Below are 15,710 nucleotides of genomic sequence, written 5' to 3' on the forward strand. Positions count from 1 at the left end.
ATCCTTGCGCCGTGGAGCCTCTTCTGCGGGAGCCACTCCCCGCTCTCCCCGTGCGTGTCTGGACCGAGCCGGTGCTTGCTCCGCTCCTTCCCTGTCAGTGCTCCACACTGCTTCACGGGTGTTTATTTTCCGTGCCAGGCCTGCCTCCCCTGGGCACCGTCCTTCAAGGTCCCACACCGAGCGTTGGGCTCCATCGTGCTCAGTGTGTGGCCGGACCTCCGAGTTAATGTTGGCTGAGGTGAGGGTCCCTCCACCGTTCCTGTCGAGCATGGTTCCCTGTCGGTCTAGGAGTAAACAGAAGTCTCTGCACCGCATCTGGACTCAGTGGGAGAGGCCATACAGGGGGAAAAAAAGGAAGTTAAATTTTTCTGTAATGCAGTGATTTTCAGCTTTGTTGGGGTATAACTGACAAAATTGTAAAGTATTAGACTATAGTATCTTATGCCATCTGCAATTCCACATTCTCATGATAACTTCCAGTTAGTTTTCCCTGACCCCACAACTAATAAATGATAAGAAGTCAGAGGTGGCGTCCAGTTCTGAATCTGGCAGGAGACACGGAACAGAGCAGAAGTGAGTGGCCGTGACTTTGAGCAGCACTGCCGTCAACGAGTGCTGTGGTCCACAGTCGTGTGGACTCCGCACACCTCCACGTGGTGCGTTGCCTCGGGCGGAGTAAGTGGCGCCTAGCGGTGATGGGTGCCACCCAGTCACAGAGCCATCAACCCTGGGCGGGGGGAGGGGGGGGTCTTTTGTTTGTGTTTTTTTTAAGCTGTTAATGTTATTTTTATTGTTCCAGTTATTTTTTAATTACAGGAAGGAATACATAGGTAAAATAAGCATACTGCAGTATTGATTATGAAAACCCCTTCTTTCCTTTTTTTTTTTCCTTTTTAAAAACTTTTATTATTGAGACTGTTACAAAGGTCCCTGTTCCCCGCCTCCTAAGCCCCCCTCCACCCAGCCCCCACCCCTCACTTTCTCTTTCTGAATAATGAAAAATGCTTCTTTGACCAGGAAATCGAACCTCTTATTGTTGCTTGTTGTTGCATATTCTGTCAGTGCTGACAAGGGTTTTCAGAGACCGTGGACAGCTGGCAGATGGGGGCACAGGGATGTTCTTGCCCATTCCGTCTGTTGTGGGGATCGGTTTGGAGCGGCTCACAGGCCTGTTCCTGGTGAATGGGGACCCCTTTCAGAGGCAGGCTGTGCTCTGCGTTCGCTCCCCTGGCCGCGGCTGTGAGTCTTAGGCGATGCTGCTGTTCCCGAGCGTCCGTCCTTCTGAGCGGACAGTGGCACTATCGGCGCGGCAGGGAGAGAGGGTGGAACAGAGCTGTGGGGAGCAGGCACGCGGAGCGCAGCTCGGCCGGCTCCAGGTGGGATCCGAGAGCCTAGCCATGGACCCCGGGGCCCCGGGCTGGACCTCGAGGACAAGGTTGGGTAACACCTGTTGAGCTAGAAGAAGGGGGTCCCGTTGGAGGCCCCAAGAGGAGAGGAACCGTCACAGACTTGTTCACACCCACGTGACTCTTGGGAGGTGACAGATTTATCTCAGCCTTTGTGAGTAAGTAAAAACCAAAGAGGACAGAGCTCAGACCCCGGGCCTGGCCGGGCCCTGGTGTGTGGTTCCCCTTCGCCACACTGAGCTCGCAGGAAGCTGCAGTGACAGCAGGATAGCCTCGGGAACACATGCGTTTCACAGGAGACAAGGGCGCGGGTCTCCTGAGGTAGTCTCGGTTCTGCCTTTTCTTCCGGGTTTGTGCCGCCATATGTTCTGAAAAAGTGCAAATGAAACCAGGTCTTTGTTCCTATTTGGACATGACATTGGCAGTTTTCCCATGACAGTGGGGTTGCCCCAACACGTCACTTAAATACTGCTATTTTAAACAGCACAATACTCAGTAAAACAGACTGCTGTCGCTGAGAGGGACCAGTCTGCTTCACAGGGTCACAGTGCTGTGTCTTTCGGTGGGCGACTGCCAAGCTTTAATCTGATGGGACAGGATGGAGGTTTCTCAGAGCAGACTGTGGGGGGGGGGGGGGGTGAGTGGTGGCTGTAAGCGGCAACGGCCACTGAAACTGTCCGTTGCCCCCACACTGTGTCTTCAGGGGCCTCTGCCACCCCTCCCCCTGACGACAAGCCAGTTTGGAAAGGACCGTCAGTGGGATGATAGGTGTGATATGTCTCCGTGGTTGGTGGCGTCTGCATGTTTTAGTGTACGTAATGCTAACATTGTGGAAAGCAGGTATTTTTTCCACTGGTATTATCTGTTTTTACACTTTTTAATTAATACTTACTTAATACTTTTATTACTTATTTGCTCCCAGCGTTGGCCTTCTGTGCCGGGTTCCTTCCCTCTGAGGCCTGCCCAGTGCTGGGGGCGAGGCGTCCAGCCAGCATGGCCACAGTCTCCCAGCGCTCCCCCGTCCGGGCCGCCCCTGCCCTCTTACTGTAAACGCAAGCCTGAGGAACAGGAAGGAGCAGCAGGGCAGTGTCTTAAGCTTTGCAGAGGGTGTTGGAGCTCTCAGGAGAGTGTTTGCAGGATCAGACACTGAGGAGCCTGCCCAGCCACGTCAGACGGACTCGGGTGTCTGATACAGGCTGGCCCCCAGCTCCAGGTGGCGGCCACGTGATTGGTGGCCTTGGTGTCTTGTTAGACAGGCGGAAGCAGTAAGTTAATGTTTCCTAACATGGAATTGCAGAGTAATTTTTTTAACAATAAGTATAGATTGAGCTCGGGCTGGGAACCAAAGTGTCCCAGGTTCGATTCCCAGCCAGGGTACATGCCTGGGTTGCAGGCCATGACCCCCAGCAACAGCACATTGATGTCTCTCTCTCTCTCTCTCTCTCTCTCTCTCTCTCTCTCTCTCTCCCCCCCCCCTCTCTCTCCCTCCCTTCCCTAAATAAATAAATAAATAAATAAATAAATAAATAAATAAAATCTTTTAAAAAAACAGTAAGTATAAATTAGAGGAATAGTCTATTTATCCTCATTGTTATTTTAGCTATTTAAACTTCCAAACACAAGCCAAAAGTGAACTTTTCTGATTTCCCTTAGAAATTTGCTAAGAAATACAGTATGTTCAAGCCTGCTTAAATTTCAGCAGGACCACTTGGTAACCGAACCGAAGGTTGGTTTGACTTCCTAATTTACCCCAAGAAAAGTCCATCTCCTCCAGAGTGGTGGGGGGTTGGGCAGGAGAGAAGAGCCATCAGGGGTACATCAGGGGTTTCTGCATTTGCCCTTCCTTCCTCCTCTGCTCGACAGTCCACAGTGGGTATCGTAGTCTTCGTTTTTGACAGTCTGTCAACAGAATTCTTCTGTTTTAACTTGCGTTGCAGGAGCATCTGTCCAGCAGACAAGAATTCAGACTCACCGTGACTTCCTTTGAGGGCATCTTCAAAGCTCTGCTGGGGGCAGGCTGCTTGACTGGTTTACAGAAAGACGTAATTGGCTTTATTTATCTTCACTTGAGAAAATGGTTTGTTTGTTTTCCCTTTTCCCTTTAGTTGCTGATCATCTGGGCTGTGATCCTCAAACCCGGTTCTTTGTCCCTCCGAATATCAAACAGTGGATTGCCTTGCTGCAGAGGGGAAATTGCACTTTTAAAGAGAAGATATCTCGGGCTGCTTTCCACAATGCCGCTGCTGTGGTCATCTACAATAACAAGTCCAAAGAGGAGCCGGTCACCATGACTCACCCAGGTAAACAGGCACGGGCTGTAGGTTCCTTTCTCCTGCTAGAAATCACTGCCTTGCAGGCAGGCTTCCCCTCTGCTGAAGCCACATTGTTTTCCACGCACTTCTGTGACTGGGTCTCTTGGTATCGCCACTGGGTTGTCTTTTCCCCTTACTTGAATTCTTTTTCTTTAATAACCATAAGAGCCTATAAAACTTGTGCTTGTTAAGAAACAGGCTATGATTGAGTTCGTAGTCACTTATAGTCCTTTGTTTCACTTGATAATTTTGGAAAATAATGCATTACATGTGGAATCATTCATCCAGATATGCCATGGATCCTCAAGGCTTAACTGTTGACAAGGTTCTTTTGTCAGAATCCATGCTGAAATTGACTTAGTTATTAACAGTAGAAACAATATTAATTTCTTGAAGAAACATTTAGGATATTTCTAATGTAACTGTTTCAATAACAATAATTCAATTTGTTGAGCACCTACTATATATATGCCAGGCACTATGATACCAGCTTTTTCTGGTTTTTGTTTTTCAGTAGACTTTATTTTTAGAGTAATTTTAGCAATAGGAAATGGTGCTATGTTATTAGGTACATAAAAAAATTAGAATAATGTGGTAAAGTAAATTGGCACAATACTTTAGAGAGAAATTTTACACTACCTGACGCTGTTAACGACCTCATACATTGTAGTTTAGTAATTTCATGCTGAGACACATACTCTAGAATACCTTTCAAACTTTAGCGTGCACGCAGATCACCTGGGAATCTCACTACAATGCAAATTCTGGTTCAGTAGGTTTGGGCTACAGCGTGAGGTTCTGTATTTTTTTGTAAGTTTCCAGGTGGTGCTAACGGCTGCTACTCCAACCCCCAGAGCTTGCTTTGAGAGACAAGGAAGACACACAGGAAGCACAGGTCTTAATCGCAGGTCCTGTGTGTCCCCCCCCCCCCGTCCCCCCCGTACCCTAACCCTAACCCTAACCGTGAGTCTCTGCTCTGCGGGACAACCTCGGAAGGCCTTTGTGTGCTGAGAGTCTCTTGCTCTCCTGGACCGTCTGCATCACAGCTGCAAGTTGCCCTTTCAACACTGGGATGCTGTGCGCCTGAGGGTCAGGGACCCTTGCATCAGAGCCACAGCCCCTCCCACCCCGCCCCTTGGGGGGTGGACCCAGAGATCCAGGTTAGCTCTCCCTTGCTCACCTGTCACTTCTGTCCCCCCTTCACCTGAGGAGAGAGGCCTCTGTGCTGTGCATTCTCACGTGAGCTCATGTGAATGGGGAAGAGCTGAGAAGAACAGCCCCTGGCTCGCACCCTGGTGAGCCTGCCCCCCACGGCCCTCACACAGCGAGCTGTGGTGGGGAGGTCAGCTTGCTCAGGCCGGTGGGCGCCCTGATGCAAGGCAGAGGTGTGTGTCTGTTTTCAGATTACTCATAGATGACTCATCCCTTCTCCACTGGCAAATGTGTTCAGGCATTTACTCGTGTAGACTCACGGACATTCGTTCGACACTTTGTGTCAGAATGCGGTGCTGCTGTGTGTTATCACTCAGATTGTTCCACTCTGGCCACTGGGGACTCTTTCCATTGGTGGCTCTGCCCTTTGCTCACAATTCCTAGGGTGTCGGCGGGCCACCTTTTGAGCACGCCTGTACTTTCTGGTGCCATTTGGTGCTCCAAGCTCACCGTGTTTGTAGGTGCTGCCCCAGCGCTGGGGTTAGCCCTCCCTCCAAGGGACCTCGGCTTCCATTCATGAAGAGTGAGTGTTACTAGAATCAGGATGTGGGCATTGGGAGTCTTTTACTGATTCAGGCTTTGTTTCTTCTGGGCCCTCTGGGCTGATGGAGCGAGGAAGTGCCTGTGTGTATGCTGGCCCCTGGGTGTGCCCCTGCCTGTGACTATTCCTTCTGTCACCATCTCTGTCTGGGCTAAGCTAAGAGTGAGCTCGCTGCAGGGATCACGTAGCCACTTCCTTCGGCGTGTCTGTAAGCTCCCACTCCAGCGGTGAGAAGCCAGCCCCCGCCATCCAGGTTCTGAGTTGTTCGGTTCACCAAGCTCTCAGCCTCAGAACCTGCAGCGCAACGACAGGTTGGATGGCTGTCTGAGCGCTGGCGTCAGTGCGAAAGTGAACGTTGGCGGCTTTCCTCCCTGTGTGGGTCTTCTCCCTTTGGAATGCCCGACTCTGTACTGAGCCTTCTCTCCCCACCCGTTTAAAACTCTTTCATCAGACACTCATAAGGAAACCTAAACGTATCTTAACTTGAAAATGACACAGAACAAGGTCGGTCTTGGAACCCATGTAATGACAAGAAGGATTTCATTAAGTCCAGCTGCAGGTGGGTTCTGAGATCTGTGAGCAGCATTCATGGAGCCTGGGCCTCTGTAGCGGCTCAGGCGGAGCCCCGGTCCCACCGCAGGTGCTGCTGGCATTGGCCGCAGCTGCTCCAGGTGTGCTGGAGGCTTAGGCTGTGACCCCGTGAGCAGGACAGTTGGCTGTGGGGGCCGGTAGTCTCTCAGAAGCATGGGGTTCAGTTTGCCACTTTCGTTTAAGAAAAACATTGAAGAACTGACATCCAGAAAAGAAGAGGATTGAAAATCTGCCAACAGTATTTTATCAAACACAGTTTGGCATTGGAGCATCAAATGAATATGATAGTAATTATTTCAGCCCATTAAGTAAAACAGGAACCATGAGCTCTTACGGACCAACATGGTAAGAGTGGCCTGAAGTCTGACACATCTGGCCTGAAAGCCCCTCCCACAGACTGCTTGACGACTGCAAAGGGGGCAGAAGAGGGGGTTCCCAGGGGGAGACACCTGAAGGACCCACGTTTGCCGAACCACCCAAGTGAATTTCAGGGCCAGCTCCTAGATTTCTTTTTCTTGACAGGTGTGACTCAGCTAGTTGGAGCATCGTCCCATAACTGAAAGGTTGCAGGTTCGATTCCTGGTCGGGGCTTATTCCTGGGTTGTGGGTTCGATTTGCAGTCCAGGTATCTATAGGAAGCAACCAAGTGATGCTTCTTTCTCTCTCTTCCTGTCTCCCTTCCCCTCTCTCTAAAAACAATTAAAAAATGTTGAGTGAGGATTTAAAAAAAGTGAACTTCAGCAAGAATGGGATATATAAAAATGTGCCCTCCACTCCACACTACACACAGGAAAGACCACAGCATCACCTCTGCGTTCCTGTGCCAGAGGTGCAGGGCCTAATCTGGTCACAAGGAACACCAGGTAAATCCAAACATGAGGACAGTCTGCATAACAATTGGGCTATAATCTTCAAACAGTCAAGGTTGTGAGCACCCAGGAAGGTCTGTGAGGCTGTGGCAGGTAGACACATTAACGAGAGTTGGTGGCTCGGTGCACTGCACGGGGGCACCGCTGGCGGGTGGGCGGCACTCAAGTGGGTGGTCTCTCAGATTAGCCAGCAGGGACATATTGGTGGTAATTTCGTGATGGTCATGCTTCTGTTTACAAATGACTTTTGTTTGTGGAGTGCACAGTGAATACTTCAGGGTGATGGGGCATCATGCCAGTAACTTTTCAGTGGTTTTAGGAAAAGAGATTTTGTTTCCAACTTTTCTGTAAGTATTAGAGTCTTTAACAAGGTTCTTAAAAAAGGAATAATGTGGGATGCTAGGAATAGCTATTACAGAGAAAAGACAGGCGAGTTCCGGGAAGGTGTTTGGCATCTGAAGGACTGTGTGGAGGGGGGTTTTCATTGGGCCTGATAGGCGCAGCTTGAAGTTGGTATGTTTCTTACACTTAGTGGTGTTTTACAGTTTATTGAGAGAGTCTTGTCCCTTCATTATACAGTATGATGTGACAGTGGATGGTATGTCACACCTTGTAAAATACAATTTTTTAAAATTCCGTAGTGCTTCTTCAGAGAACCAAGAGCCGTGAGTGGGCATTTAGGAATCAAGACTTTGGTTATAGGACAGCCCTTCCTCACACTCAGAACCACCCGTGTGCGGAACCAGCCACCCACCCGAGCCAGCAGTGTATGGGGCTCCCATGCTGGGGCAGAGGTGCCCCTGCAACTCCGCTGCCTGGTGTGTCGCCCCCACCCCCGCCCCCCTTTCTGTCTCTCCTGGAGGAAGGAAGGGTCTTCTCTTCCGCCCAGGCCTCTGCTCCACCCTCTGGGTCTGCCCCAGAGGCCAGGGGCCACCTCACCCGGGTCGGGCACGTGACTGCAGACCCCGCTGCGGGCACAGGTCTTCCACAGGTCTTTGCAGGTGCTGGCCAGACGCCAGGGTGCTGTGCTTGGTTCCGTGCAGCCGCTTCAGGGTCCCACACCTTCCCCACGACTGGACTCCCCTTTCGTCCCCATGCCCCACACCTGTGTCCTCTGCGCAGCCCCTCAAGTCCCTGCCTGGCTCTTCCCCTCCTTCTGAGGCATTAAGCCTCAGCTCGCCCACGTGAAGTCCTGCCACTGTCTGCCTGTGTCAAGGCCATGGGGGAAGGGAGCAGCCTGCCTACCAGGTCCCTCCTTGGGTCCTTCCACCATCCCCCCCGCCCCGCCAGGAGCCTGGGCCCACGCTGTCCCTGGATGGCCATGGCTTTTGAGTCTCCACTCTGGTGTCCTGTCATCTGGCCTCTGCGTCCTGCCTTTCCCTCCCCGTCACTTGGCTTCGTGGAAGTGCCCAGCTCCTTGAATGCCGTCTCCGTGACCCTCTGGACTGTGCTGTCCCGCTCTCCAGGAACCATGTGAACCAAGCCAGGGGGTCCCCACACCCGCAGCCTCATCTGCTCAGTAAGGGCTGTCAGCCATTGCCTGGCTGCCCATGACCTCGGGCTCATTTGGCTCCCAAATGCCTTCTCTGCCAGGGTCCAGCGTTTGTATTTTCTTTAGCAGACAGAGGGGGCACACCAAAGGCTTTGACCAGAGAATAAGGAGTCTAGGTTTCAAGAAGTGTGGTATTGTAGGCACACGTTTAAGAAGGACTTAAGTCAAGTGGGTGGGAGTGAGTGAGCAGGAGGCCTCCGACCAGAGTGAGCAGGTTCGCAGAGACCTGGCAGCAGGGCTCAGCGGTCTCTCAGTGTCCCTGAGAGAGTAACAGACAGTCGCTGAATCACCTGTCCCTGTTCCCTCAGTGCAGCCCTTCTAGGACTTTATTTTTTTAGAGATTTTATTTATTTTTAGAGAAGGGGGAAATGAGGGAGAAAGAGGAGAAAAACATCAATGTGTGGTTGCCTCTTGCACGCCCCCTGCTGGGGACCCAGAACACAACCCAGGCATGTGCCCTGACTGGGAATTGATCCTATGACCCTTTGGTTCACAGGCTGGCGCTCAGTCCACTAAGCCACACCAGTCAGTGACCTTCTAGGACTTTAAAGCAGTTTTGGTGTCTTTGACTTACAGTGTACGATGTTCTGCTTTACCTAGAGCAGGGGTGTCGAACTCATTTTAACCGGGGGCTACATCACCCTCAAGGTTGCCTTCAGAGGGCTGAATGTAACTTTAGGGCTGCATAAATATAACTTCTCCTCAACTAGGGGCAAGGAGCTTGGTGCTGCTGCCAGGTAGAGACAAGGGGGAGAGCCAGACTCAGCCCACAGGCCTTGCATTTGCCGCCTGTGACCCAGAGCTGAGTCGTTGAACTCTGCAGGGGTAACTCCGGTACCAGTGACAGTGGTGACCTGCCAGCATTACCACGTCGTCCTGACAGACACTTCCGTGCGGCAGCACAGCCTCCCCCAGCTCTTCCTGGGAGATTTTCCAGAATTCTCTAAGAGCATCAAAATTTCTTAAAACTTTAGCAGTGGATTTGAGCTGAACAAACAAGTATATCTGTTAAAACATAAAACTTCTACTGAGATTTTGCACAGGGATTTTTTTCCCTTAAAAAAACAAGTAAGTTTACAGTAAAAAAAAGTTTTTTAAAAAACAGTTACAGGAAAAGCACCTTTGTCCACATGTGGTCTGGTGCCTCAGATGACTCATTGGCCTTCCCCCTGGTTCTGCCTTCCTGGGGTGAAAGGATCAGCTACCCAAACGAACAGGGCTTGCCCTGGGACTCACTCCCAGGAGGGAGAGACAGTGTGCAGGGGTCAGTTGCTGGTGTCTCCCTGCTGGGGGACCCCTGAGCTGAGGCACAAACCCTTGCTGAAGCCAGGAGGGTTGTGCCATCAGCAGGTGCCTGGGTGTTTCCCAAAGTGCGGGGAGGAATCGTAGGGAGGGGGCAGGAGCTCCAGAGTTCTGTGGGAGGGTGTTTTGCTTTTCTCAATAAGCTGTGCATGTACTGAGCATCAGCCATGAATTCTGCAGGTAGTATCTCATTTTTTTGGAAGAAGAAACTGACATTTAGAACAGTTAAATATCATGCTAGGATTTGAACTTAGACATTCTGACTCTAGAGCCCAAAAGTAGTTAATTCTGAGGTTTCTTTCATTGGCCCCTGAAAGCTGATGTTGTAGCCTGGATTACTTTGTAGCAACATTACCATAGTTTCCCACTTACCTTTTTTCCCATTAAAAATAGAATTGCTAAGAGTGGGGGGCTCTTTTTCACTGACAACTTGTCCACCCAGCAGTCATATTTTTGAACAAGAAAAAGACAGGTATAAAAATGGGTCAGGGCCCCTGGTTGCAGCACCTCTGTGCACAGTGCAGAGGAAAGGCGGGGTGAGAAAAGTCGCTGTTTTGCAGAGACAGACTCGTAGATGAAGAGCAGGCTGACAGCTGTCAGGGGGACAGTTGGAGGGGTGGGTGGGGAAACTGAGCAAAAAAGAAAAGAGAAGTGACTCACAGACAGGGACAACAGTGTGGTGACTGCCAGGGGAGGGGGAGGGGAAGACAGAAGATGGTGAAAGGGGGATAAATGGCGACGGAAAGAGATCTGACGTGGGGTGATGAGCACACAACACAGTGTACGGGTGATGTGTTGTGGAATTGCACACCTAAAACCTGTATAATTTTGTTAGGAAGTGTCACCCAAATCAATTCAGTACAAATTTTTAAAAATTTTTAAACAAAAAAAAATCACTGTTTTACTCCCTATTGTAAGTGATTTAGGCGACCATCAGTGGGTGCTCAATGCATTGAGTCAAAACTCATTGGAGCACAGTGTCACCCCGAAGATTGTTTATTAATTAGAAAGAGGGAAGCACTTGTCTGCAGTGGAGAGATCTGGCAGGTAGGAGACTCGCCAGTCGGTATCTGCCGTCATCAGTGAAGGCAGAGTTCTTTGTGCCCACTCGGAGGACAGAGCGCCACCAGTGTGGCATTCCCACCAGAAATGTTTACTTCTGAGATCTAATCCTGAAGGAACGGTCAGATCCAGAGTGAGGGACAGTTTCAACATGGCCTGAACTCTTCAAAAAGGTCAAGGTCGTGAGCGACCAGAAGTGACCCAAGAAGACCTGCTTTCGATCCAGAGAGACTAGCAAGACAGCCATGCAGCAGCGCCGCACCGAGCAGTCTGAGGGGCCGGGTGGGGGTGTCCGGGCGGGGGCTGGGTCCCACAGAGCAGTGTCATGTCAGAGGTTGTGTCCTTGTTCTGGGAAGGTTAGCGGAAGCATTTAAGGAGGAAATGTCACGGTGTTTGCAGTGTACTTTCAGTTGGTTCAACAAAAATAAATACAGGGTCCAGCACACATAACACCCCCTTTTTATTACAAAATCTTTTATTACAGCGTGCAATTCTGTCACACAACAATGTCACATTCAAGCACACCATATGACATTTTAGATGAAATGTTCAAATTCAAACTATACATTATCACACCCATACTATTGCCCTACCAACCACACTGAAGCAGGAGTCACTTCTGCCAGACCCTGTAGAAAAGGTAAAATGTTGCCAGTAGACAAATCTAAGTGAAAAAGTACATAGTGTTGAAACTGTTTCATGGATTTGAAAATTCTCAGAATAAAAGGGAAGAGAATTAAGTGGTGCGTGAAAGCAGTTAACTTCCAGCAGTGGGTGCGCAGTCACACATAAAGAATAATAATGGGGAATGTTTTCAAGGAGATGGTGAGAGCAGGGCTCACACTGGGCTTTCACCTAATTGTCGTCTCCGGTAAAGTCATCCTGGCTGCGGGCATGGTGAGACGCCCAGGATGCGGCAGCTGCCTCTGTGACTTGGTAGCAGGAACGCAAGAGTGGGGGTAGTTGGGCAAATATTTGTCCTCTCTCCTCGAATGTTTACCCCATTACAGTCTAATTAGTCCTTAATGCTTATCAGTCACTACTTGATCTAGCCCTAGTTTTAACCTGAAACTTATGTTTTCTCTGGCATTAGTATCCCCAGGAGCTGGTCCAAGTCTTTGCAAATCTTTAAAAATCAGGCGTCTGAGGCATCCTTAAATCAGAGCCTCAGAGGCCAGACCAACATCAAGGGTGAGGAGTGAGGTCCACAGACCTCTCCTGAAATCAGTAGAGTTGGGGGGCTTCTCTTCTAGAAGGGGTCCCCTCTTTTCAGATTCCTGAGGGATTTACAACTGAAGTGAGTAAGAGCTAGTGCCTTTGCTGATATTCCGATGAACCACTGGAATTATCTTCACTTGCTCGCCCTGCAGTGCCTTAGCCTCCCTCCCTGTCCCTCTGCCCGCCTCCTCCTGTGCACTGGTGCCACAAGGCTGCCTGAGTCCAACTGCTCTCTCTAGACCCTCCGGTCCCAGTGGGACTGGCATCCCTTCACAGACAGAGTACAGGAAAAGTATTTGGGGGACCCACACATGGGAGGATGAGATGCAGCAGTAAGATTTACTGGGATAGAAATAGAAAACTACACCCACCACCCTCCTGGGGTCCTGTCCCCATCCATCCCGCTGTGAGGGATGTCCAGCCTCTGTCCCTACCCGGCTAGCATAGTCTGTTCCCAGCTGTATTCCAGCCAGTGTTGCACTGTCGTGTTCAATACCCAGGCCTCCCGTGGAGCCTGTGCTTGGGGCCCGGAGGCTGTGAGGCCCAACCCAGCTGCTACAGGGAGAGGATGGGCGAGCCTGAGCATTACTGTGCAAGAGGCCTGATCACATCACCTCAGGCTTGGGAAGGTCCAGGTGCTCTTTCAGACTGACCAGTCACCTTCCCAGTCCGTCTCAGGCTTATGCTGGCTCCCCACCCCCAACCCACGCAGTCTTTCCCCAGACCAGACACCTTCCCTTTATGGTCTCCATCTGGGCTTCTGCGGCATGTACGTCCAGCAAGGGAATTTCTGCTGCTGTTCCTGCTCCTCCCCTGACAATCTCAGCTGCTGACCCGTGACATCCTGCCCACCTCGGGGACTAAGCCCTCGAGCGGAGGACGCAGTGGCTGCTCTGTGTGCGTGAAGCTGTAGCTGCTCGGTGAAGTGGACTCTGTGTCCCACTCAGCTCCCTGCTGGACTGGGCTCGTTGATGTCTGGCTCCCTTTGCTCTCTTCCTTTATTAACATCTAGCCACCTACGCTAACATCTTTAAGAGTCCCTTTTGCCTTCTGAGGGTAGAGTTTTCATGCGATGAAGAACAAGTGCGAAGGAAAAAAACACTCCTCCGTGTGTCTGTGCTACTACTCACACAGCACATGGCTTCTGACACTTCGGTCACCAAATGTGTGGGGGGTTCTCAATACCAAGCAATTCTCAGCACCAGCTGGGCATCCTGTTATTCAGCTGGATCCTGGCACTACTTGGAATTGGCATCCGATCCTGTGGGGTAAGGGCTCCTCTACCCCCCCACCCCCCACTCCATAAGCCTTCCCAAGTCCCAGGTTGTCACCTGTACTTCCGACCAGCTGGCTCTAAACTGAGGTTTCCACAACCCCCTCCCAGGTTCAAAAGCTCGTTGGGACGGCTCACAGAGTTCAAGGAATCACATCTACTGGTTTACTAGAAAGGAAGTAATGAAGGGTATGGACAACCAGCCCAGTGAACACACACTGGACAGAGTGTGGAGGAAGGGCTCTCTGACACCTGCCCTCCCTGCATAGCCCACAGCTCTCCTGTCCCTGCTGTGAGGACATGTCTGGGGCAGAGCTGCCCCACCTCACCCCACCCCAGAGCGTGGGGGTTGGATGCGGGTGAGAGCTTCTCCTCCTGGCTTGCTTTTACTGGTGACCAGCCACCACGAGAAGAGGCCTCATTAGAACCAAAGACTCTCCTGTTGCCCAGGAAATGCCAAGGGACTTAGGAGACCTGTGCCAGGAGCCAGGGGCAGCGATAAATGTATTTTTTACTTCACCGCAGGTAATTTTCCACTCTCTTTGAAAGGTGAGCGAGTGTTCAGGAGCCTTGGACATAGTATGTGCTCAATAAATGCTGCTGGATGGATGATGGAAATAATTAAACACTTCTTTTCCCACACAGCTTCCCAGTTGAAAGTAGGCGGAGCACATTTAGCGTCTTTTGAGTGAAGGAGACAACGGGGTCCACTCCCCCAGCTGCTCCTCTTCCAGCTTGTGTCTTCAGGAGGGAGCCGCAGACTGCTTTCTGAGCCGTGTTTGTGCCTGGTGTGGTTATAAAGCAATGAGACTGATCGTCATGTGTCGAGTGTGGGATCCGTCTCAGTTACTTTATAGCCAGGCCGGCACCTCGTGCCACTCGCCACTGCCTGCTGGACAACATTGGACAGCTCAGACCTGGGCTTCTCGGTGCAAGTTTAAGTGCTTCCACAGAGTACTGCAATGTCCTCTAACTTCATCATCAGAGCTTTTCTTTCAGAAAAACAGACGTTAACTTTGTTGCTTGCTTTAAATTTACAGTTTTTGTTTTGTTTTTGGGTTTTAATCTGTGTTCTGATAAATTGCTATTCTGATAAAGTGACTGATAAAGGCACAATTTTGAATAAGGTAACACAAAAGCATATGGGGTTAAATTTTTCACGAAACCACTGTAAATGACTGAGTTTGTCCTCCATTGCCTGCACTCGTTGGCTGCATGTGATGCCAGGACAGTCCCTTTAGTTACAAATACGACAATGAAACATGCAAACCGAATATTTCTTGGTGGTATTTATCAAAGAAGCCTTTTAAAAAGGTCAAGTTTTGAGGGGTTTGTTTATTTTGTCTTGGTGGTCTGCATTTATACACACAAACCTTATTCAAATTTGAATAAGTGGTTTCTAACTTTCTCTTCCCCAAGTAAAATGTCCTCCTTCCTCCAACGCCCAGAGTGTCTGGGACTCTTTGAAGAAGTCAGATGGTGGGAGGTGCAGGTTGCCAGGTGGCCCCCGCTGATGAAGGATGGCCACTGGCAGCTGGTGTGGTGGCTAAAACCTTCTCTGTTTCCTTAAAGGAGAGTGAGAGAGGAGGAGGAGCGGGCTGCAATTTCCTGCTCTGCCTTGGAGAGTCGCTTGCCTTTCCTGCATTACCACCCGCCTGGGAGCAGGTGGACAGGAAAGGTGCGCCCTCAGAACATCCTCATGATTAAGTGCAGTCGGCTGCTGGTGGCAGAGCTTCAGCGCAGCCATGAGAACGGGAAGCCTTTGGGTGCCCGATCACCCAGAGTGTCGAAGGCTGAGTCTGTCTCAGGAGGAGTGTGGTTTCCAGCAGGTTCAGGGGTAAACCGGAGAGGAAGCTCCCTCCAGTCAGGTCTGGACATAGGCCTGGCTCATCTGTTGCCATTCGGCACCTCGCCATCGCTAAGTCTGTCGTCCGTCCGCTCTGCATCCCGGCGCTCAGTGCTGTGCCACGCGCCCAGGTGCTATTCTGCACACAGCAGGGGTTGCACGAGTGTTCCTGAGAATGGTTGGCGTAAAAGGTACTGATTTCTATGTGTAAATAACTGCACTTTTCTCCTTTTCTTAAGGAGTTGGGACTTTCTAAAGAGGCTTTTAAGGTGGAAGGTGTTTTACACGGAGAACCTGCCACGATTGTATCACGTGTTTCTTGCTGCATGAGGCAGTGTTCTGGACTGTTATCACATTTGACTGGGTTTGGTAATTTCTTTAAAATAGAGTTGTAACATGAGTCGCTGTGGCTGTTGACACAGCCACCCTATCATGCCCTGGCTGCCCCCAGCACCACTTTGTTCGGAGATCTGGGTCTTTGAGCGCTTGCCGTCCACAGAAACCGCAGTGCAGTTTTCAATGCTTG

The 15,710-nt window shown here is 50.6% G+C and overlaps 1 protein-coding gene across 4 annotated transcripts in view; it reads left to right on the forward strand.

Moving 5' to 3' along the window:
• RNF130 (ring finger protein 130) overlaps positions 1-15,710 on the forward strand; it is a 106,267-nt gene that overhangs the window by 26,934 nt on the left and 63,623 nt on the right. For all 4 annotated transcript variants that reach the window (XM_045828919.1, XM_045828909.1, XM_045828929.1 and 1 more), the window contains exon 2: positions 3,512-3,706. In XM_045828919.1, the coding sequence (XP_045684875.1) occupies positions 3,512-3,706 (195 nt within the window). The remainder of the gene's footprint in view (positions 1-3,511; positions 3,707-15,710) is intronic.

The sequence above is a fragment of the Phyllostomus hastatus genome, unplaced genomic scaffold (assembly GCF_019186645.2).
Source record: "Phyllostomus hastatus isolate PE091 unplaced genomic scaffold, TTU_PhHast_1.1 phas_contig_150, whole genome shotgun sequence".
Classification (NCBI taxonomy): domain Eukaryota; kingdom Metazoa; phylum Chordata; class Mammalia; order Chiroptera; family Phyllostomidae; genus Phyllostomus; species Phyllostomus hastatus.